This window comes from Eutrigla gurnardus (assembly GCF_963514095.1).
Source record: "Eutrigla gurnardus genome assembly, chromosome: 16".
Taxonomy (NCBI): Eukaryota; Metazoa; Chordata; class Actinopteri; order Perciformes; family Triglidae; genus Eutrigla; species Eutrigla gurnardus.
Window position 1 is genome coordinate 6,912,825 of NC_139927.1, and position 24,214 is coordinate 6,937,038.

The window sequence follows — 24,214 nt, forward strand, 5'->3', positions numbered from 1 at the left end:
ACTCAACCCATCCCATAGTCTTACTGTTTGCTGTGATCCCATAAATAAAATCTACATTTTTATATTCACAGTGTCTGCATCCAGTTTATCCTGGGTCTTATATTGAATAGCACCTGGTCACATAACACTGTAGCAAATTGCTGTAAAAATACAGAACCTTCTGTATGGTAATCAACCGACACTGAAGCTGTAGCTGCCTGTACTCTACTGTTAATTAACAGGGGCAACCTGAGCTTGCAGCTCCGCCCCACTGTGACCACAACCAATAAGAGCCTTCATTCAGAGTTCACATTGCACCATGTTTGCATATGTAAGTCTAAAGTTCACATTCAAACCACGATATAGACTGTAGAGGAATCCAAACCCAGCTGACATTGGGCGAAGGCAGCGTTAGTTACACATACAACCATCCACGTAATTAAACAAATGAGCTACATATCCTAATCCTGCATGTCTTTGGACTGTGAGCCAGAGTTAAGGACCCACGCTAAGGGAGAACACTGGGAGTCTGAATCCGGACTCACACCTGGGTCCTCTTGCTGTGAGGCGAGAGTAACCATGACACTGCGGTGTAGTCCGTTTCTAAGAATAATAATTTTTGCGAAAAAGTTTGAGTCTCACTGCGCTTCCTTTACTTTATTCCAACAATCTCATGTGTCACTTTCTCAAATAGAGCTCCAATTTATGGTAAAACCCCAAATCTGCTAATGACCAACAGGGGGCGCAAATAACTACCCCCCCTCCCCTCCCCACCACCAGCAGGCTGAGATCTCATTTGTTTGCGACCCTGTGTATACGAGCCCGTTCTGATACAGAAGAACAGGTGTAGTCCACGTAATGGATAAAAACACCAGGTGGCAGAAGAGCTTGACTAGAACTGGGAAAGACCCTCCGCTGAAGCTCTCCACCATGTGTGAACACCATTCAGAGAATTTGGCTACCACTGCAAAAAATACACATCGTAAGAAAGGATTTTTATTTCATTTATTTATTCTTGAAAGATGTTTTTTTTACTTTCTAAAACAAGCTTCAGTAGTATGATGGTCATGTCATTTTACAATTATGAAGCTACTCTTATGAAACCCATGATTTCATGACACCCTGTGATTTTCTTTTATTTTAATAGTTTTACCAAGAGACAAGTGCCTCCGATGCTCATTTCTTGCAGCGGACGCTCCGCCTTCTCGGCTGTCTCCGGCGCTGCGCTTTAAATAGCAGCTGTTTAAAAGCGCCTCACCATTCTCCTTTCTGCTGTGCAGCTCGCAGTCTCAGCACAGCACAGCGGCCCCCCCTCATCCATCCACACGCTTTTTCTTATACCAATATATACCCCCCGAAACACACCGCAATGTCGGCCGCCAGCACCGAGACAAGTGCCCCGCTGCCCACCGCCGGCAGCCGCGTCTTCTTCCAAGGTGCGCCCGGAGTCGGCTGCGTGGGGTCCGGCCCCATCACCGGCGGGGACGACCCGGTCCAGAAGAGACAGGGCAAAGTGACGGTCAAGTACGACAGGAAGGAGCTGCGGAAGAGACTGGTCCTGGAGGAGTGGATCATCGAGCAGCTCAGCGAGTTGTATGACTGCGAGGTGAGCGGAGCATACATCTTCAAAATCACCATATTTTAGGGAGACATGCGGACAGAATGACACACAAGGGGGGGAAAGGTCCCTGAATACCCGCTTCAACGTGATTTACCTTATATCAAATTAAGTCTCACCCAATCAATGTGAATCTGGATCATCTGTGATTTTATGTTCTAATCCGATCCTCTGCCTTTACCAAAGGCGTCGGGAAAATGCCCCCCCATGTTAACAGCGAACCCCAACACCCCCCCATCAATCAGTCGGTGTCTGTGGCTCTACCGGCGCCTCTTTGTCCTCTGCAACGTTGATACCTGCCGCTTTACGGCAGAGGCGACGACAGCAGAGTCCTGATTGATAATTGTTCTTGAACACAATGTATTGTCTCCCCTCTGTCGTCGAGAGAGAGAGAGAGAAAGAGAATGATTGTGAGAGAAACCGCACGGTTGCGCCTTTTACGCACCAGACGCATCGCTCTTTTCAGATTGTGTCCGTTTCCCCATCACGTTCAAATTGTAGATGGAGAACCAGCATTCTGAAATCGTTTTTTCTACCCAGTCGCATGGCATTCATTTCTAAATCGGGGTTGTCCTCGAGAGCAAAAGGCACGCTAAGAAGCCATGGTGTCTCAGTTTCCCTAAAGCGACGCTCTATGTGTTGGAATTAAATCCTTAGGCCGATTTCTGACCTTTTCAACCCAATTCGTTTCATTTCTGAGGGATGATCTGCCTCCAGACGATATCGATGGCTCCATTCTGTCCCTATTAAGTTCACAAGTCGCATTCTTTAACATTTCAAGAGGGGAGGGAGGGGGGGGGGGGGGGGGTTCTCTCAGTGCTAAGTGCAGGTGGGGGGTTGGGGAGGGTGAACTAGAGGAGAGGAAAGAAGGGCAGTGGGTTAAGGATATGCTGATGCCGTGACTCTCCCCCCGTCAGCCAATCACCTCCTCTGCCTCTGACCCCCTTCCATCGCAACAGAGGGGTCTGCACGGGCGCACGCATATGCACACATACACACTGCAGGCATACAGCGAGTCTGTCGCCTCAAGAGTCAGCCAATCAGGGATGAAACAGGCGGTGTGAGCGTGCGTCTTCACGTGCATGCAGGCACGAACCTGTCAGACTGCACTGTGGGGGATGTGTGGTTATTCATTTATGTGATACGATGCATCTGTGACTATTACTAAGATTGATTGCAGCGTGTGCGCATGTGCAAAAGGGAAATCACAGACGGGGAGTATTGCAATGCAAATATTTACTCCCCATACTGAAGGCAAATGTCTGCGTGTGTGCAAAGCCATTACGTCTCCCGCAGCTCCAAACGGCTTTCATCCATTTAAACATCACCACAAGTTTGTCTTTTTGGAGCCATCTATAACTCTGAGCTGCTGGGGTGTCTTTTTTTTTAATTTTATCTCTTTATAGTCCTGCTGTGGTTCTCACTCGAGTTAGAAACGAGCTGCATAGCCCGTCGGAGTGTGGACTGGTTTACATTTCAAAGCTGGATGAGCTCACGGCTGCATGTCAGTCTGCCGTCAGCAGGTGTGCTTGATCTGCAAGTCGTACGACGACGCTGCTCCACGCACATCGACTGATCTATTTGATGCTTCCATGAGGGCTGGAGTGCACCGGCTCGGGCGTGCATCTCCAACGGATGCCAGCCTACGATATGTTTAATGCAAAAGCAATGTAGAGCTCAATATAAAAAAAAAAGAAATTCCAGTGTTAGTGTGTTTGCTGTGATGTCTGGATGGAAATCTTTTAATCCACTGTTACTGGTGAAAAAGACTCTCTTTTCTGCACATCCGTTTCCTCCCTCTGACTTCAATCCTGATTTCAGTGTAGATAGTCTCGTCTCCTTATATGATGTCTTCCACACAGCAAATGGGATAATATCAAATGATAATCCCCTGGCTCTCGGGCATTGTTGCCAGTCCGATATCACGCTGGCCGCTGCGAGAAGTGCGCCGGTAGTAGAAAGGCATAGAAGCTGGCTGCATTTCAGAGGACAGATGGTAATGAAATCAGTACATCATTATTTTGACACGCTGTCACTGTGCGCGCATTGTTCAGGCTTACTTTCAAATGTTCGACCACGAATAGACGCATGACAGCATGGGTTCGAGCAGGTGGGCTGATGGCGTTTGGTCACACGACTGTAAACAGGAAGTAACACTCCTCTCACGCCTGTTAACACCTCCGGGCCCAGACCTAAGATAGACGGAGGTGTATTTGTTTTGTTTCGTGTTGTGTGTGTGTGAGATAGAGAGAAGGAGAGACTGCTGATTTGGCGCTGCTGGTCTGGCTTAAAGGTCAGCCTCTGTATCAGTATCATGAGAAAACCTGATAGGAGAGCATCTCAGAGTGCGTTTGCGTGGGGGAGGCGGCGGCGTGCCGACACTGAAGGTGATGGAGTGCAGAAAGGGTTAACTCGGACGGAATTGGAAGAGGATTTTCTGTTACCAGCTTGTCCTGTTCAAAATGTTTTCATGTCTTAAAAAGGAATATTATATATTCTCCTTGCGTGCCAAATATGAAGCCACAGTCCGTAGCCGTTAGCTTAGCTTAGCATAAAGACCAACAAAGGGACAGGCAGTGTGGCTTTTTCCAAAGGTAACATAATCTGCTTGACAATCGAACTCAACAAAAGTACATTTCTTTGCGATGCTTCATCAGGCAAATGCTTTCGTAACAATGAGAAGTCATTAAATAGGGAGTGGCTGCAAGTATGCAATTAATCACACATTTCATACCTCAGATGTCACAGGAAGGCATACATACCAAACATCCATTTACTCTTTGGCAATCAGCGTTATTATAGATCGAGCTAGAAAACACGGGAAGGGAAAATCACAAACGTGCCCCAAAAAAGCTCAGATTAAAGGGGTAGATTCCTCTAACAATTTTAAATCTGTATCAATAAATAAATAAATAGAAATCTCCATAATAAATTATATAAAACTTGATTTAACATATAGAAAAAGTAAATAATAACAAATGTATGCCTACTTGCATCTCATAATTTCACTAGCCCCCTGCTGCTTCGGAGCTAGCATGTTGCCCACACATTCACGAACCCCACTCGCTGAATAAATCTTTTTGTAAAAGACAAAAAAAGAGCGATTCCAGAGAGAATCAGCAGACAGACGGGTTTGAAGGATATCTCCAGGAAGTCAAACAGTGAAAACATTTTAAAAAGACAAAGATAAAAGCCGACGCCTACAGATCACAGGCTGAAAGTGAACCACCACATCCCCTTTTGATCGTTATGCTACGCTAAGCTAACCCTCTTCTAGATGTATGACAGGCATGAGAGTGATATCGATCTTCTCATCAAAATCTCGAATCTCCCAAAATGTCAAACTTCTTCTCCAACCTTGAAACAAAGAAGACATTTACTGAAACAAATAACCCAATTTGATAACAACAGATTTTTTTTTGCGCCAACTCTGGTTTTAATTTGCCTGGAGCCTCCGTCTCTTTCCTCCTCTCCGTTTCTCTGGGCGATCGGATAACAGAAGGTGAGTTCTGTCAGAGATGGATTCCCTCTGCTCTCCTGGGACTCCCTGCTTCTGTTCATTTTGCCGTTCAAAAGGACGGAGAGGAGAGAGTACTCCGAGTACAGCCCTTAATACAGTGGAGCCCTGAACCATAGCATCGTATTCTCTCCGTTTTTCACAGTCGGGGTCTGATGAAGCCATTGCTCACAATTGCAGTACCCTTAAATAAGGTGCTGCAGTGTTTTCTTGCTCCAAGTCCTATACGGCCAGTACTTCACCTCACTTGTTTTCCCACGATTTAGAATTTAGAGAAATAATCAGCAATACTTTTGCATAAATAAAAATAAAACCATCCACTATTTATTTAAAACAACAGTCAATCAATCATTATCTTGATTAGGGCAGATTGTTTTCAGGTTTGTAAGGAAAACACATACACACACTTAAATTCTTCTTAAGGGGATGTTATAATTGCCCATTGTCCAACAAACAGTCAAAAATTATCACCACAGAAAGAAAAGCAGCAAATCTTCTTATGTAACAAGCTAGAATTGAAGAATTGGCATTTTTGTTTAAAGTTAGAAATCACTTTAAACCAATTGTTTCAGCTTTTATCTGGATTTCATATTGAAGTTAAAATGTATATTATAAACGCTTCATATCCTAAAGGGTCATTTATCAAGAGATATGCCCTGTAAAAATTCTAGTAAAAAGATACACTTGTTAATAGGACAAATCCAAAATATTAGGTCTCTACTGTCAACAGTTTTCTCAAGAAACATCATTGAATGAAGGTTAGTTTAGACGATGTTTTGGCATCATGCTCTGAAAAGCCATTTTTAAACTGCATTATCTGGAAAACTATCTCACCTGTGGCCTTCAAAATTTCTACAGTGTATATGTGTTACGAACAGCCTCCAGACATGGAATATCAGGGGTGTAGCTCAAGTATAACCTAGTATGGTAGGTACTTACTAAACTGATGAAGGATGTGTCACTTCCATGGGTTACTCCACATTTCTTCATCCGTCTACACAACCTCTGGAAAAGACACATACTAGCCCACTCAGTCATTCAGTCGCCCACCGTGTGAGACTAGAACGGACTGCATTGGAGTGCAGATGAACGCTGAGGTGAAGTCGAGGTGATTAGAAGACAGGTGGGTCAGCTTGAGAGCACCTTGACACCGTTGATGGAGGTTGTCGTGAAAAAGACTCAACTCTGAGTGCGTTTCAGAATAACTGAGCGACAGAGATTGATAGAGCGGCACAGCTGACCCTGCAGTTTCCTGTGTGTGTGTTGTTGGGGTTCATGCTGCAGAAGAAGGGGAGAGGGACTCTGTAATGCCCTACTTTCTCATGGCTCTGCTTCAACAGAGCCCCACTCGATGAAGCTTACTCATGTGTAGGAGCACAGACATCGCTGACGTGCAGCGCACTGCCCCTCGGGCCTCCGTGTGTGTGTGTGTGTGTGTGTTTGTCAATGTGCGTAATAGAAGCCTTACATGATGTTTTTTGGTTGATGATATTCTGCTGCTCTTTGGGGTGGCAAGCGGTCAGGGGTACTTTGGATGAGCATTAGCCAACTCAATTGTAACACACACACACACACACACACACACACACACAAGGTCAATGTGCATATTTGGACCAAATGGAGCAAGAGGAACTAAGAGACGGAGCATCTTCTCTTGGACAATAACTCTTATGTCTGCTCCTCTATTTCTCTCTGGATCATCGCCACAATAAGGTGGGTCGGTTAATTGTGTAGGAGGACTGTCTCAAGGCGGTGTGTGTGCGTGTGTGTGTGTGTGTGTGTGCACTGTGGACAAAGGAATGTGTGTTTGTTTTGTTGCCGACATCAACACTGACTTCTAGGTTGAAAACCCCCTCAAACCTCTTCATCTCTGTCTGTCTGTATCATTACCCCCTCCCCCTCCTCCTCCCCCTCCTGCCTTTCCTGTGACCTTGTCAATAACGCCCTTTGATCGCCCTCATGTTTTCCTCGCTGGGAAGGAGAGCGGCCGTGTATCATGTGAACCTCATTGGCAGCAGAGGAGGAGTAAATAATGCAATTCAAGCCAAGTCATTAGCAATATTCAATAGGTTTAGGAATACCAAGCCGGGGATAAACACACACATATTGACAGACACGGCGGCGTTGTGTTACCATGAAGGTTACCGGGTAAACAATATGTATTGCGGTGCATTTGCAAGCAGATCATATTTTATGATCTCGGCTACAGTTGTGCTCCAGGTATATATTCTTTCCCCCTTTAGTGGCCCATTGAATTGTGCATCCATCACTTCTGACAGTTGATGGATGCGGTTCCATTCAGTGATCAATTGATTATATCTCACTCTGATGACAGGAACTACCTTGATTACCTCATCATTTAAAAAAAAAATGAATCCCTGTTACAGTCAATCTGCCGAAATTGTAAAAAAAAAAAAAGAAGAAGAGAAAGGGAAAAAGAGGAAAACAACTAATGGATACACTCGTAATTTGGATCCAGAATGGCAGCCATTAATTTAATCACAGCCAGGTTGACAGATGTCAACTGGATGCTTGCTTTAATGGGTGACCCCCGCTGTGTTTATGGATCTGGCGGAGGAAGGTCATTGTCGTGGTTGTTATCTGCGCTTGGGAGGGCCGACATTAATCTCCCCCCAGCCATTAAAATTGCACGGACAAAAATAGACGCTCGCCCGGCGTCCGAGCACGTGTCGACACATTTCACATCGCACCTGCAGACACGTCGCGTCGGCTGCTAAACAAATCAGCGGTGTTGACAAGAAGGCCTTTTAGTGAGCCGATAGCCACCAGCTGTTGAAGCGGTTATAAACAGCAGTAAAGGTGTCAAATATCCATTACAAAGGTTACAATGTGTTTGTTCCCCCTTTCTTCATACGTGCTTCATCCTGCCGTCATTCTCTTCACTTTTTTCCTCCTCTCTCTCGTCTCAACTTCCGACCCACCGGGACGCCCGCCCACCTAGCTTTTTTTTCTTCTCTTTTATCCTCCCCCGCCTTCTCCTCTCAGCGATTCTCCCTGGAGGTTTTTACTCTGCTGTCAACCCTGTGGCTTTCACATACATGTAGATGTGCCATTCAAGCCTGTAGTTGACACTGTTAATCACATTTGCCTTCCGAGGGAACAAAAAGGTTAAATCGCTACTCCGATGTTATACCATTTGCCAAGAATGATTCAGAGCTGAACATCACCCCAGAAATGTAGGAAACTTATGGTAAAATGTTGGAATGAGCAAGTTTTCATCGTGTCCTGGTATCCCACTCTCTTGACCCTGTATGTTTATGTTTCTGGGCTTAGCTGTGACGTTAAAGTGAGTCAAAGTAAACCCATGTTTGTCTGCCTGCTGCATAGAAGTGAAAATAAAGATGGATAGGGTGAAATAAAAAGGATCCGGAAGGAACAAAATGTCTTCAGGTTATTATTAACTTGGAATTGTAGGTCTTGCAAGACATAGTGGTATGTAGGAGGGAAAAAAGATGGCAATGAGTGACATGCCACGTGCAATATGTGCATCCGTGGAAAAATGGTAAAGCCTCTGGGACTAAGAAAAGGTAAGAGATGTGGAATTTTCACACTCGCACACAGACTTTCTTGTCCTGCCATGACATCCCCTCCCATCCCAAGTTGATCCAGTTAATCACTGGTTTCATTGTCAGCAGGCCGACACATTTTATAAACTGGCTGTGTTCAAACACTGACTCACTCTCTGTGGTTGGCACCGCGAGAGAAAAAAAAGATGCAAACAACGTCGTCATTCACACACGTGTCTGCGAGAGGGAGACTGAGGGAAAGACGGAAAGAAGGAAGATTATTGTTTTGACTTTCAAAGTCGGTGGGATGTTTTCATATGGGTGTGTGGTTTTTACTTGTACGTCTGTCTTTGCCTGGGCTGAATGACTGTGCATATTTGGCATCGATGGATCCGAGCAATAAGGCAGCACCATTATATGTTAAATGTGCACAAACTAAATTATTCTTATCCTTTTCTATATCCGCTGAATTTGAATAAATCCAATAATTTGACTGGCCGACAGTGTATGACCCTGCTGCTATTGACCTCTTGAGTCCAGTTTGGCTGGAAGCTTTTCTTTTCACCGAGAGAGGGAAAAAATGGGCCCCAGTTGTCAATACATCTGCCTCAGGGAGGAACTGTACGTCTGGTAAACAATGTAAAACCAATCATTAGTGCCGCTAAATCACAAAACTGTGAAATAGAGTCACAAGACAGATGCTTGGCAGCGTCATGGTTGAAGCCACAATAATACTTTGTCTTGGCTATGAATCAGGATTTTGACTAAAAGGGGGGTGGGGGGTGATTTAAGCCATTATGACCTACAGCAGTAGCTTAACACAGCATGCTGTTTGTCAAACCTGAAAGAAATGTGTTAATAACCACCAGAATGATTAAAAGGTGTATAAAATAAGGTTTCAAAAGCAAGTTTTCAAAGACGAAGTAATAAGCTGTATTCCCTGCTCTGATATATGTATAATAATGAATAATACGCATTATTTAAGGGCGCCTTTCTGAGCACTCAAGGTCACCTGACAGTTTAAAACAAGCAAGTACAGTTAAGACAGGAAATGCAGTTAAAACAAGCAAAAAAAAGGTATATCTGTGAGTTTGAAAAAGAAAGTGGAGTTTGGGATACGCCAGTCTGAAGTTGTGAAGGAAAATTACATCATACAACACACTGCAACCCTAGAAGCACCCACCACAACGAGCAGCAACAAGAAAAGATATTTACATCATGATTAGCTTCCAAAATTCCGCATGCAGATGCATTGTTATTGGTATTTTTGGCTGGGATTCTCCTCTCAGGATTAATTTCTCCCTTCTGACCCTCTTTTTTCCCTACCGGTTCCCCTCTCTGATACACAATGTCCTCTAGAGTTCAGCTGAATCAGCGTGGGAAAGAGCTTTTGCTGCAGCAGCTAACTTTACCCGGTGAAGTCACCATCATCCCTGCTGTATGGTTTCAGCAAAGTGGACGGGTCGAGGGGGAGGAAGGAGGGGAAATAGCTGCACAGGAGAAAACTCTTCTTTCCACCATTATTACGCATTCGGTCGTTCCTGTTCGAAGTCTCTCCGTGATTTTAACTCGTCCTCGCCCTCCGTTCTCCGGCGTGCAGAAGTTTCTCCCTCCCTCAGCTCACACGCTCTCCGAAGATGAATTCTTCCCTTTGATGTGACGCAGCATGGCAGCGTAGAGAGGAAGAGAGCTGAGCTGTGAGGTTTTACAGTGTTGCACAATCCTTCCCTGCCTCATCATCAACCCTCCATCTACCCGCACCTTAATGTATCCTCTCATGTATTCTGATTACCGCTCTCAAACATAGCCGCCTTCCTTTGTTTTCACTTCCGTCGCTATTAAGGCTACTCTCATCTCTGCGTCATCTCCTAAATTTAACACACATCCCTTGATATTTCACTTATGAAATCACTCTTTTTTTTCTTTTGGGCCAGCTTCTTTTTAACGACTGCCTTATTTACATTATTATCTGAATATTTTAGCATCTCCTTACTATTAAAATTCACCTTAGCCTACTTTCCATCCCACCCCACCATTTTTCCAGCTCTTTTTGTTCTCTATTACTTTTATACAGAGCTGTGATTAACAAAGGGGTGAGCGTTGTTGTTGTTATTTAAAAGATTTTTTTCAGACTGTGTGTTTATTATGATCTAAGTGATGTATGGGATCTGTCGGCCACTTCTGTGGTTTAAATATACCATTACAGAGACTGAACGTTCCTGTGCTCTGTGCAACCCTGGAACAAAACTACACTGTCCGTCTGTCTGCTGCTCAGACACACACTAAAAAAAGACAACTGATAGACAGTGATGTAGACTTCTAAGCCTCCATTTCGAGCATCTGTACCTGACAGCTGCCATGATTGTCCTGACAAAGTCTTGTAGCTCCAGTAACGTCCCACACTGCAGCTGCCTGGGCTGATATGTGTTACTGCAGCTCTGTTTTTACCTCCGGTTTGGTTGTTCTTGCTAATTTTACACTTATTTTTCTTCCAAAATTGCACTTTTCTGTTAGGTCAAAAGGTCAAAAGTTGGTACATTTGCTTCCGCCAACCAGCGTTGAGGTGTGTATACTGAATTTATGAGGGAGGTTTCAGCATACTTTATCAGGAACAGTTGAGTTATGTGCTTTTTCTTTTGAACTTCTTGCAGTACAACTACACAGGCTAGCAAGGCCATCAAACAGACTTGATTTCTGAGGTGAAATACAGTTCTACTGTGGTATGTCAAACATAAGCTAGCTGTCCAGTCAGTCATCTATTAGATCTGTAGATTCAGCGCATAGCATACTTAAAATAAATAAATATATATATATATTGCACCCACTTAACATAATGTTTTTATATAACTGGCCTCAGCAATTATGTTTTCGGAAAGTCTTAGCCACCGTTCAATACAACCGGTCGTTCGAGTTCACGTAAGCGGGCTATGAATAGGAATAATCATGAATCACTTGGCCGAGTGAAGTGATTCCCTGTCGCAAGAAGTTTGGCTCTTTGTTCGCAGAGAGTGTTTGGATAGAGACTGAATAGAGTTTGTGGTGAGTCACGGGGTCGGGCCGCTTGCATTAGCTTTGATTCACCTCGTCACATACCAACCAGACTGAAAATGCTGCCGGCTGCTTCTGTTGGTGAAAACAAGACTGACACACATGCATACGCTTTCTCTGCAGAACAGAAACACACACATACTGGCTAGCCTGTCTCCCTCTCTCCCTTTCGCTTGCTGGCTCTCACTCAAAGTTGCCTTCAATACAACAAACACTCGCTCCTTGTTAACTCTCTTGCACACACTATCGTCTACACACAGGATACAGTCTTTTCCTGGTTTCATCACTATGTCTTCTGTATGCAAACACACACATTCGCCCTCATTGACAACAAACGGTGCCTCTCTTCTGTTATAGTTCACACTATCACACAGTTAACTTTACAATATTTTTACCAGTGCTCTTTATTGGTACTTAATACACAAGCGATCGCACATTTCTACTGACATAATGCAAAAAAAAGATTGTTTTTTTTATTCTCCATATTTTTTATTTTGTTTTCTACCAGTGAATATCCTCCTCATTAATGCCAGTTGTGTCTATCAACGCAAAACTCAAAAACAAATAAATTCTTCGCCATTATTTTCAAAAGGTATTATTCTCTTATGTGTTGTGTTTGTGTGTGGATGTCCAACATTCTCAAAACACAGGAAGATTTTGTACATAGTTTGTAAATGATTCTATATAGTTTATATGTTTGTGCTGCTTGGAATAATATCAAAGAAACAACAAAAACATAATGTGGGAATACCAAGCTATATCTCCTGTTAAATCTCTTTTTAGAATGAGGTGCTGTATGAGCTGTGTGAATGCTTATATGAAATATTTCCTCTGCACTATTTTTAATCTATTGCTCTGAGTGTGTGTGTGTGTGTGTGTGTGTGTGTGTCTTGCCCATCCCTTTATGTCTCCCGGCATTGTGGGCTGTCATTTTATCACCCTTCCACTGCTGGCGAGATGGAAAATCGTTTTCCCCGGAGGTACTGGGTGTGACCTTAAATATTTCCCACTCTCAATCACCAGCAGGACGGCCACAAGTTCGGAGTCACTCTGCATGTTAAGAGTGCGAGTTTTTCCCCCTGTTCTTGTCATTGCAAGCCGTGTATTTAAAACACTTAGGTTCTTATTCACAAGCTCCACAGTGTGCGTTACCATCATTGATGGTGTGTGTGTGTGTGTGTGTGTGTGTGCTTCCACGTCGTTGCGATTGCCTGCAGTCATGCTTCACACACACAGGCCATGCTTGCCCCCGTCATCACCAATCACATTGACAGAGGGCGACGGACTGCCTGCTGACAAGTGGAATAGTCAAGACACACACACACACACACACACACACACACACACACACACACACACACACACACACACACACACACACACACACACACACACACACACACCTACTATAGATAGACAGCTTCACTTACTCATCCCTACTATTAGGTTAGATCTGCTCTGTAGCTTATAGAAACTAGCTACTAACTAGTTTATTTTAAATATATCTCAAAATTGTTTTCTGGCCTGTTCACATTTCAGAACTGGCAGGTAGCTGCTGCCAGGTGTAAACTATAGCTGACCTTTGAAGAATGAGAGGACGGCCGCAATGATCCCATTCTTGACATTTTTGGGTCTCATCTTTCCTAAGGGAGTGAAACGTGCTTGACCATTTTGAGTTTTTCTAATAAAATCACCAAAATGAAAATCTGAGGCGCAAAACTCAAGCAGAATCTTCTGCTTTCTGATCCATTTTAAGGTCATGAGTTTGTGCAAGTGGTTAATCTTTATTTCAAGGTACCGATAGCTTAACCAAATCACATCACGTGTATCAGGTGTTACATTTCCTTTTCTCTATGATAATCCAAAGTTGGTACATTCTTATTTATGTGGTATAACAAACGCAGCTCGCTGCTCTAGCAAATTGTACGTTTCCTTCCAAAAATGTAACATTTGTATGGCATAATAATTATATATGGTCTCAATTTAGTTATCCCACTTTGGGTTCGTAGCAGAATATAGAGGACCACATCGGCATGAATATTAAAAACGCAAAACCTAGATCATTTTAAATGGCAACAGCGTCCATCAACGCATCTCTCTTCTCAGTTTGAAATAACTCCCCTGATGTTTTCACATTTGCATATAACCTCAGTCCTCTGAATCCACGCACCCACTTCTGTACTAATAGATGACAGGCTTTGATATGTTCCGCCACCTTCCCTCGTTTCTCCGCCTTCCCCTTTCTGCTTCCTTAACGAGGAGGGATTTCAGAGCGAGACCCCCTCGCTAAGACGCGGAGGGGGATTTCAGAAGAAGAGGTCGAAGGGGACTTTCAGCTGTGGAAAGACTGAGGTGCTTAAAATGCAGGTTGTGTAAATGCCTCAAACGGCTCAGGAGTGAGGATGAAGGTGGGGTAGCCTACTGTGCAAGTGTCTGTATGAGTGTGAGTGTGTGTGTGTGTGTGTACAAATGCAAATGAGATATGTGCAAACAAGGTGTGTGTGTGTGTGTGTGTGTGTGTCGCTGATGTCAAATTGAATTTTTCGAGATTAGGGAGCTGTGTTTATTGCTTCCCTGAGGCATGTATATATTTATTCCTGTTTCATTGTCTTCTATAAAATGGCATTCCCATACAACTAAACAGCACAATTTGAAACACATAGTTAACAAACAGACAAAAAAAGGCTACAAAGCTAGTGATTTTGTGATACATCAAGAGAAAACATGTTGAAATGTTATTCACGATGTAGTTTTGTGGAGTGGAAACATAATTTTTATGCGACAAGGCTGCCACAGTTAATGCTTTCTATACAAAACAACCCAGTAGCCAAAGGTAATTCATCTGCGGTCGTGCTTGGTTTCTTGTACCACACTTGCCACTTGTTTTGCCTTCGGTATATTAATTTCAAAAGGTATAATTGTGAGCTCATTCTATTCTGTGCACATCAACCCACCCACGCAGAACGTGAAATCACAGTGACTGAGCTTTAATGCTGAGAGCTAAAATCAAATCGTCCTTCCATCCTCCCCGTTCCTGAGTCTGAATACCAGTGCACGCTCCAGGCGAAAGCATAAAGAAGTCCTCTGAGAGCGCACACACACACACACACACACACACTCACACACACACATCATGATTTAAAACTGGAAGCAGTTTTAGTGCTGTAGCATCCTGGGCAAAGGGAACCAGGGATCATCCACCATGCATCAAAAAAGCTATTAAAGTCTTGTTCGCTGTCCAACAACCTTCAATCTAAAACATTTTTTGGTGTAGATTATAGCCAACCATTCTAGAGAACCACTGAACCGATTTTTGATCATCAAGGGCGTGAAAAACTTCCAAACACACTAACAGCAACAGGACCTTTTTATATACGATCGGCTTATCAACCCTGTTATTTACTTTGGCTCTTCGGTCCGTCAGCTGGTGTGAATTATTTCTGGAAACAGCCGACTGTGGTTTTATATGGGGGGGTTCATGGATCGGTGAGAACCATAATGATTCAAGCAAATTACCAAAATCGGTGAGCTGAAAGTGACAAATGCCCCAAATAGCTGGAGAGTGGGATAATCAAAAGTGCAAAAAAATGATACTAAATAGAGCTTGGACATGACTCCCTGTCGGAACGCGACTGCACTGATGGAAGATGATAGAAGGTTGTCATATTGTACTGGGATGCCTGATTCTTAATACAAAAAAACCCAGTATGTTCAGTATCAAAGCCCAATGCCAACATTATTGAAATGCTTGCTTGCTCTTGCAAGATACATTACTTAGGTAGGATTAAGGTCCGCCCACTAAAGCACTTAGTTAAGGTTCGGGAAAGATCGTGGTTAGGGGTAATAAGAAGACACGTGAACATAATTGCAGGTCTGACGCAAACAGCGGTCTAGGGCATGAAAGTCCCATTTGCTACATGCCCATTCATCCTAACTAACAAAGTATACTACTTCCTGCATTGACAATGAATAACAGCATTGGGCGTAAATTACGAGGTGAGGAATCATCTATGGATGTATTTCCTAGTGATATCGGGGTAGCAGAGTCCATTTTGGTGCAATAGTGCAGTATGTGACTACCGAGCAGTCGGTAAAGGGCCACCACTTGGACAAAGATGCTGCACTTTCAAATGGTTTCTTTGAATTTAAATCCCAGAAGGGAGCGTTTGGAAGATGCATCATGTGGTAGCTGGGAGGGGAAAAGGGTTGATCCTCCCCGCTTGCCTCTTTTGCACAAGGCTTCTGGTGAAATAAAACGAACCAGAGGAACACAGAGCCTTTTGAAGTGGTGTTGAGCAGAATACAGCCTCTAACCACAGAGCCACTAAACGGCCCAGCCCTGGCAGCGCCACACAGCACAATGGCATTTCCATATGATGTCTGCTGCTAATAGATGCATATATGTTTGAGCTGTTTGGAGCCTGGAGTGTAGAAACAGGGGGTTTGAATACAGAAGAAACAGGAAGGGAGAGTTAATGTAATCGGGGTCAGTTTTGGTGAGGGGTGTCTGTGTTTTTTGATCATCAATCCAACACAAAGATTCTTTAATGTGTTGACTCCTCTGCCCTTGTTGGTTTTCATGACATTGTCTTGTTTCAATAGCTCACTAAACCAAGAGTGTTTTTGTGTTTCAGGAAGAAGAGATGCCCGAGGTGGAGATAGACATAGACGACCTGTTGGAGGTCAACAGTGATGATGAGAGAGCCAGCAAACTACAGGTATGAGACTGTGTGTGTGTCTAACTTTGGATTTTTCGACCTGGACCCAATTTCCCCAAGTTGCTGTGTCTAAAGATCAATGACAACAGCTTTTGAAATTGGTCCAGCATCGAGGCAGCCACTTAACAGGCAATGCTATCACTCGGGGCAACTCTTGAACGTCAACTAAAAGCTTGTTTTTGCCACATTATTACTTACTTACATTACATCCCAGCCCATTTTGTGGCTTTTAACGTTCTCCCTGAATGCTGAACCAATTCAAAAAACGATTGACCCCATCAGCCACTTAGACACAGATGAGATAATAAATGGGGTGAAGCAAAATCTTCGCTTTACAGTCAAATTCGCCACATGACTGCTTTGCATGCTTTCAGGACAGAAATCGACACTGCTGCCTTTTCTACTGCATGGTTTGGATTTTTCCACCCTGTATGACCGAATGTGACTGCATTAACAAAGAATAGACTTAGAACTGTGAAGATAATGTCTGAAAACATCGATCTTATCCTTAAAACTCACCCTTTTCACTTGTTTACACAGGAATCATTAATAGACTGCTACAAACCAACAGAGGTGAGTATGTTTAGTGTGTCTCTCATGCACAATAACACTTTGTTATTTGTCCCCACGGGGCACACAGAGTAGTACAGAGATAGATTATTGATGCTCACATGTCGATCCGCTGTGTATAGAGTGTATTGAGTACTGTATGTCGAAGCATCGTGTCCCACATGTGTGTCATTAATTCATGTCTTGTGACTCACACAAACTAATTCCCTATTTCCGCTGTCATCCTGACCTTAATATGACAGGGTTAAAAGGACGTGTGACACACACACACAAAAGACACAATTACGCTGTTAAAATGACAATGTTGTTGTGGGTTTGTAGGTGTGTTAAGGTGTGTTAAGTGTTTGGACTGGAGTGAGGTGGGGTTAAGCTATTTTGGCGATTACAGGTAGCACAGACCAATCACATTAGCTCTCGTGGACTCCCCATCTGTCATCTGTGTGTGTGTGTGTATGGGTGTGTGTGTGGGTGTGTGTGTGACATGAGGTCAGACTGTGACAAGGTCGACAAGGTCACTGGTATCCAAAGCTACAGAAGTGTCCGACCCGGTTGAAAGCCACTGATACATGTCACACCCACACACACAAACACACAGAAACACACACACACACACCTAAATGCACTGTAATCCTTTGAGAATGTTGCACAGATGCCATTTTGAACACAAGCCCACAGAGGAGGCATCAGCTGGGGATGAACAGTGAAAGAAGTGAAGCAACGGAGAGAAATGCTACAAAGTTAGAGAGTGATAGGGAGGATGAAAGAAAGAACAAGAGAGCACTGTTAGTCAAAAAAAAAAAAAAAAAAGGTGCGCTGGGAAAATAACAGGAGATGAAGTGAGGGATATGAGCTATTACAAAGAGATGGGAGGAGAGGGATTCAGAGGGATATGTGAAAAGACGGCTAGAGGCAGAAACAGACAGGAGTGAAGGGGGGAGAGGAGGAGGAGATGTTCAGAGGGAGGAAGAAGAGGGGGAGGCATCAGTAATTAGGTCATCAGCAGAGTCACCCCTGATATAATGAGGGGGGATTATAATTTAACATATTCTCCGCCACTCTCACACCGTCGTGGACCTCAATGCAACCTCCTGCTTAAATTTACTTCACCATTCTTATGCTAGGCTAAGCTAACTGTTAGTTGAAGCTCTATATTTAGCGTAATGTGGAAAATTAACAAAATGAATCCTTTGCCAATTACTACATTCTTTACAGTTATATAGGACCTGTCTTCTGTCCATCACCTCCAAATCAAGCCCTCACACATTTAAAAAGCAGGACAATTTTGCCTGAAACATAACAAATTACCTGATTTAAATTATAGTTTTCTTCTATGCGGTGTTTAATAACTTAAGGAAAAAAAATGTTTCTATCATGTGAACTTTCTTCCTAACTCATTTTCTCTCTCTCCCTCGCAGATCTTTGTCCGTGATTTGCTGGGCAGGATAAGGGGAATGAGAAAACTCAGTGCGCCAACTAAGAAGGGCCTATAATGGCTGTGATCTCAACCATCGACCATAAACTATGTCATCTCAGCTCCACCTACTTAACCCACTCAACATGGACTGTCATCACACCGAATAACTTATGTAAACACGACGGCATTAGTAACTATTCTGCAACCTGCAAACAGGCACCATAAACTCCATGCATATAGCACTAGTCATTCATTTCACAAATCACGTAGAATAACAAGGTGTATTATTATATTTGACTGTTGAAAAGGTACGGAAGCAAAACAGAGCCATCATGGTTTAATAGAATACAGCCACAATAAAAAATATCAAACCCCGGAAACGTGCGAGAACTACAACTGTGCGTTGACATGCATACCGCCTAATTCCACATTTCAGAGCCATGTTACAAGCGGATGCTGTAATCCCAACAGCCATACAGACTAAAACAACAACTAAAAAATAAAAAGGAGGTGGTGAAAAATGCATAAAAAAAAAAAAAATTTGTACTGCAGTAGGTGTGAAATTAGCTGTAGCACTATGTAAACACAGTGCTTCATGATTTGGTCATTTTTTTACTGAGGTGTTTTTTGCGGTTACTTCTTTTTAGAAAAAAATGTACTGTATGTTGCCATTTATTGTTCATGTGATTGAAATGTGGTCTTCAACAGTTTTCATTTTTGTCCTACTTTGAAGCCATCCTGCTTATCCTTACTTCATCCGTGCTTGCAAAAAGTAAGGGAGCTCCTGTAGTTTTATTTCTAAGCACAAGGCGTTATTAATACAACAATTGTTCTTTTTGTGATGTAAAAACTCTGGAAGGAGTGTGGGACATTTTAGCAAGCAAGGCTAAAAAAGTGTGAAGATTTTTTTGTTTTTTTTGTTTTCCCACCCACGGTATACTTTTCATCACAGCAAGGCATGATGGGTGTTGCAGTTCTCCGCGTGAGACTCCAAAAACCTGTATGATTAGCAGCCTTTCGTTTATCAAGTTAGGGGCGTTGTCCGTTGTTCTCCCACATCAGAGTATATATCAGCTGGTCATTTAGGTTTAAGCACAAAGCCCATATATGTAGTTGTTTCTCACACTCTGGTTCACTAAACTCTGCTAACTTGCCTCTCTATATAGTGGTTAGTGTTGCCTTTAAAGGACATCCAGGATCAGCTCACTTTTTTTCTCAGCACTGAACCTTAAATACTTAAATACAACCTTAAAAAAGGCAGATATGGTTGAGTCAGAACCCGAAAAAGGTTTGACAATTAAAACCTGTCAGGTCCTGTGAGGGAAGGTGTGCCAAAACTGGGAGTATTGCATCTTAAAGGTCGTATTTCACGGCAGCATTAGTGTGACACAACATTTCCACAGAGATTGTTTGTCAAGTTTCTGAAACATCTTACCGAGCGGGCGCAGAATTTTTAAGATGTTTTTCCAGGTTGCAGAAGCGATGTTGTAATTGCGTAATCCCAGGTTTAAGAGGTGGATTTAGTTATTTATTGTTGTCAGTGTGCACCAACACACTCAAAAAAAATCTGTAAGCTCTGGTACAATCATGACTTCGCTATGGGGTTGGGCCCAGTTTCACTTCCAAGCAGTCGAACATGTACTGACCGGAATGGAGCAGACCTTAATCTGCCATATTCAATATATACCCTCAGTTGCCAAAGACAAAAGCAGGGCAATGTTTCATTTTAACATAACACTTGCAAAGCACCCGTCTTGCATGCTAACAACAGAGAGAAAAAAAAAACACAGATTAAGAGAATAGATATTATGAACTTATAATCAAGCAAAAAATACTTTTTTGACTTAGCTACCATGTCTGACTTTGTAGAACTTTTTGTGTTGAAACGACGTGACGGTCACGTTGGAGAGAATCCAGGAAAATTTTAAAAATGGTGCTGTTTTTTGATGTTCTTCCCAGGTTTTTTGTTTTTGTTGTTGTTGTATAAAAACACATTTTCACTGTTGGTTGATGACAGAGAAATGTGTCTGGAAGAGGCGTGTATGTCTTTATTGATGGGGCGCATACAGTCTAAAGTGGCATCCTCTTTGCATTTCCTTTCCTCAATCTGCACTGAGCTGAATGAGTATCGCCAAACTCAGCTGGCAACGGTCGATTTGTTTGTGTCTTTTCTGGATCAGTGAATTGGAAGGAAAAGTTGAAGAGGACGCCATTATAGGCAACTGAGATGCATCCAGGACTCATGTTGAGGCACTCCATAGGGTTTTTTCTCTCTCAAGAAACAGTTCAGGGGTAATAGGCGGATATTTTATAATTTATGGGATTTCATGTAGAGAGTATTTTGAAAGCGTCCATACTAGAAAGCTTTACGTTTGCATGTATTTTTAAAGTTGCATGTTGAGGGGAACATTTTGTTGGCCCAAAGGTTTTTATTTCACAAATTAAAAACACTTTCCTTTTTATACCTTTTATTATTATTATTATTATTAAGACTTAAATATTCAGTTTTGCAGCTGCAGTTTTGATTTTCTGTACATCCACAATAAGCGTTCTTGTTTTTAAAATGTAATGTGATGTGTGGTTTGTTTTTGCTGATAATAAAAATGCAGAAGGACTCTGTACTGTTTAAACAGATGCCTTCCCTGTGTGTATCATTTATTTTATTTTTTTATGGGAAAGCAGTGTATGCCGTTGTGGTTTATTTAAAGAAATACTTTGACACGGCAAAATATCCTTATTTTCCTTCTTATAGAGCGTTAGCTTAGCCTAGCATAAAGCCTGTAAAAAGGTAGCTAACCGCTAGCCTGGCTCTGTCCAAAAACAAAAGTTCAGTAACTAACACACTATATTAAGTTTGTTTAATTGGCACAAAAACAAAGTCTGAATGCCAAGTTTCTGTTTCCAGTCTTTAAGCTAAGCTAAGCTAACCAGCTGCTGTGCATGTGTGGTTCTTCTGCATATTAGAGCGTCGTGGTTGCCAATGTGTTCCTTATCAGTGCCAGACAACGCTGCAGTAGTTTAGTAGGACAACCCTGTCTGATTCTGTAAAGGGCTCATCAGGGTATGAAATTATTGCTCAATATGCGCATGAGTAGCCTTTCTCTGCAGCATGTCTAGCCCCGTATGGACTAGCGTACTGTACATTGTTGCTAGGTAGATCTCAGATTAAAGAGGGCACTAAGAAAGAATAATCCCAATCAAACTTTTAAGTTGCATGATCACCGATGTGTGAGGCAACGAGTCACCTCGAATCAAAGCTCATATATTTTTTACCGACAGACAGAGAGAGAGACACGCTTGGTGAATGTGCCTCAGCTTTTATTCCCGCAGAGAACGTGACAATGAATGTCTTTTCTGTTTCACTGACACCCATTCCCAAAAACAGCCTCGTGGATTTCACTGCAGGAAACAGAATGTCGGCGAGCAGGCGAGGGGGGGTGAAACAGAAAGCTAATGCGGTGCCGGCCGCAACGAGGCTGCTTGTGCCTTTAAATTCCGTGACCCACTTTTCACAGCTGGGGCTGGCTGGCAGGGAGCGCTCGTGCACGCTGCCTTGAATAATTGGGACTGCAAGGTGAATGTGAGGAGAATAGTTAAGGACGGGAGCATCCCCCCTCGGCAGCCGGCATGCTCGGTCCAGTCAGCTGGCTGCACACCAGCAAACCTCACACCAGCGCGGTGCTCCAAGCCGCCGTCGGTCACGCCGTTTCAGACTGTTAAAACTGATGTGAAGGGAGACAGTTGCTTGACAGAAGAAAAAAAAAAAACGTGTACGGGTGTGTGAAATGAGATTGCAGTGAAGTGAAATTATCAGTTTACACAATAGAAATCCAGCACATCTTCTAATGTGAAATAGCTCTGCAGACCATACTGTACATTTGATGTCTTCCCATCCCCCTCCTCATTTTGTCATTCCCTCTCTTGATCCGATACGTTCCCCTCCACCCCCCCACTCGACTCTCCTCTTGACTATATTTTCCCCCTTTCCCTTGTGGACGCAATGATCCATCATGCCGATACTTCAGAGAGACAGAAAGCGAGGCACGGGGGAGGGAAAGCAGATTGAGAACAGAAAAAAGACAAACTGTACATGACCAGGGTGGTACAGCGAGAGATGAGAGATAGGTTTGACACCGGCAGCATCCCCCCCCCCCTGTTCTGCTGGAAGATAGATCCCATCTTGTCTCCACTGCTGTGGAACCCGACTGCAGCATCAGACAAATGCTGGGCCGACATGTCACGCTGTTACAGTCTGCTCATTCATTCACATGACAGGCAATTCAGCCACACAGCATCACGCAGACAGAGAGGGGAAAAAAGAAGAAGAAGTGGGGGTGAATTCTTCCGTTTAGCCTGCACACTGGGCCTGCTGCATTGTGGGTAAGGAGGACTCTCTCTCCTTACAATCCAGACAGTAACCTGAAGAGATCTAGAGCAACTGGAACATTACTAGAAACAAATAAAGTGCCTAAAGTGGGCCAGACGAAGTTGCGCCAAATTGAGTCATTTCCAGCAAGATTGTGTGTTTGACACCTACTGAATATTTCATTCTACTTCAACTTTAAGTACAACCGAATCCCTGTGAGCAACCTCCTTTTCCTCAACTCTATAAATACTATATAACACACATGCACGTGCTCCACTTACACAGCTTGCATGTGTGTGTGTGGCAAAACCCGCACTGCACCTTGTGGGAAATCCATTTAATTTCACTACGCTGAGCTCATTCAATTTCCCTGCACTCCAGACATGAATGTTACAACTCTTGTTCTTCAAGTAGAAAAAAGGGGTCAATTTGCACGAGATCACACAGACTTTTGTCGCCAACATTGACCACTTTACCCATTACTACTACTACTAATACAGCTGGAGATTAACGGGCAGAGAATGAATGAGTAGAAACTGCTGCTGTCTGAAGCAGTTTTAGTGAGAAGTTCAAAGCCTTTACCTCAGTTATTACTGGCATCAGCAGTTGTAGATGATGGGTTGGACGAAATAAATTAAAACTCTAGTATGAAAGTTAAAGTACTTGATCTGCAGAAATATTATCCCTATGAAAGATAAATTACTTTATATTACAGTATTTAATTGCCAATACTGAGACATCAATGCATGAGTAGCGTCTTACTGCTGTAGCAGGTCTAACTGGAACTAGTTTGATATTTTAGTCCATTAGTCTCCCTCTAAAGAGTCACATGAGGATTATTAGAGTAAAAAAAAGTACAATAATTCACTCTGAAATGGAGTAGAAGTATACAGTAGCACAGTAAAAGTCATCCAAAATCATTGGAATGGACAGGTTGTAATCGATAGCAAGGATGCACACAGAGCGTTGTGTAAGCCCACCCAACAATATAAATGCCTGGATGTCAGTAAACACTGCTGTTATAAACACTGCAGCGCAGACGATACCACCCGAGGGATTACTGGCCAGGATTTAGAATTAATAGCACTATTTACTCGGGTCACGTAGCCATATGTCTGCTGGCCTGTTTGTGTGTGTGAACTGCTTGTTTTTGAGGTTTGTTTTCCTTCTTGTGATTGGTGCCTTCTACGCATATGCAGAAGGACGAGATTGGTCGGCTCTAAAAGGTCCCATACCTCGATACAGCGTGTGTGCATGTGTGTGTGTGTGTGTGCGTGTGTGTGTGTGTGTGTGTGCTCAAGGCAGGGCAAGTCTATTTAAACAACATGGGGGGGGACTCCTGGCGGGGGATCTGTCTATCTGCAGGGGGTGAGTTCAGATCATTCTCTATTATGCCATCTGTTTCAAGTGAATTATGTAGAGACAGATCATTAAAGAGGCTATTGTGCCACCAAAAC

At 43.1% G+C, this 24,214-nt stretch overlaps 1 protein-coding gene across 1 annotated transcript; it reads left to right on the plus strand.

The window, feature by feature from the left end:
- Positions 1–1,250: 1,250 nt before the first annotated feature.
- Positions 1,251–21,025, plus strand: ppp1r14c (protein phosphatase 1, regulatory (inhibitor) subunit 14C). The gene is made up of 4 exons (XM_084031319.1): positions 1,251–1,585; positions 16,324–16,407; positions 16,948–16,980; positions 18,393–21,025. The coding sequence occupies exons 1-4, from the start codon at positions 1,349–1,351 to the stop codon at positions 18,465–18,467; spliced, it is 429 nt and encodes a 142-aa protein (XP_083887445.1). The 5' UTR covers positions 1,251–1,348; the 3' UTR covers positions 18,468–21,025.
- The last annotated feature ends 3,189 nt before the right edge of the window (positions 21,026–24,214 follow it).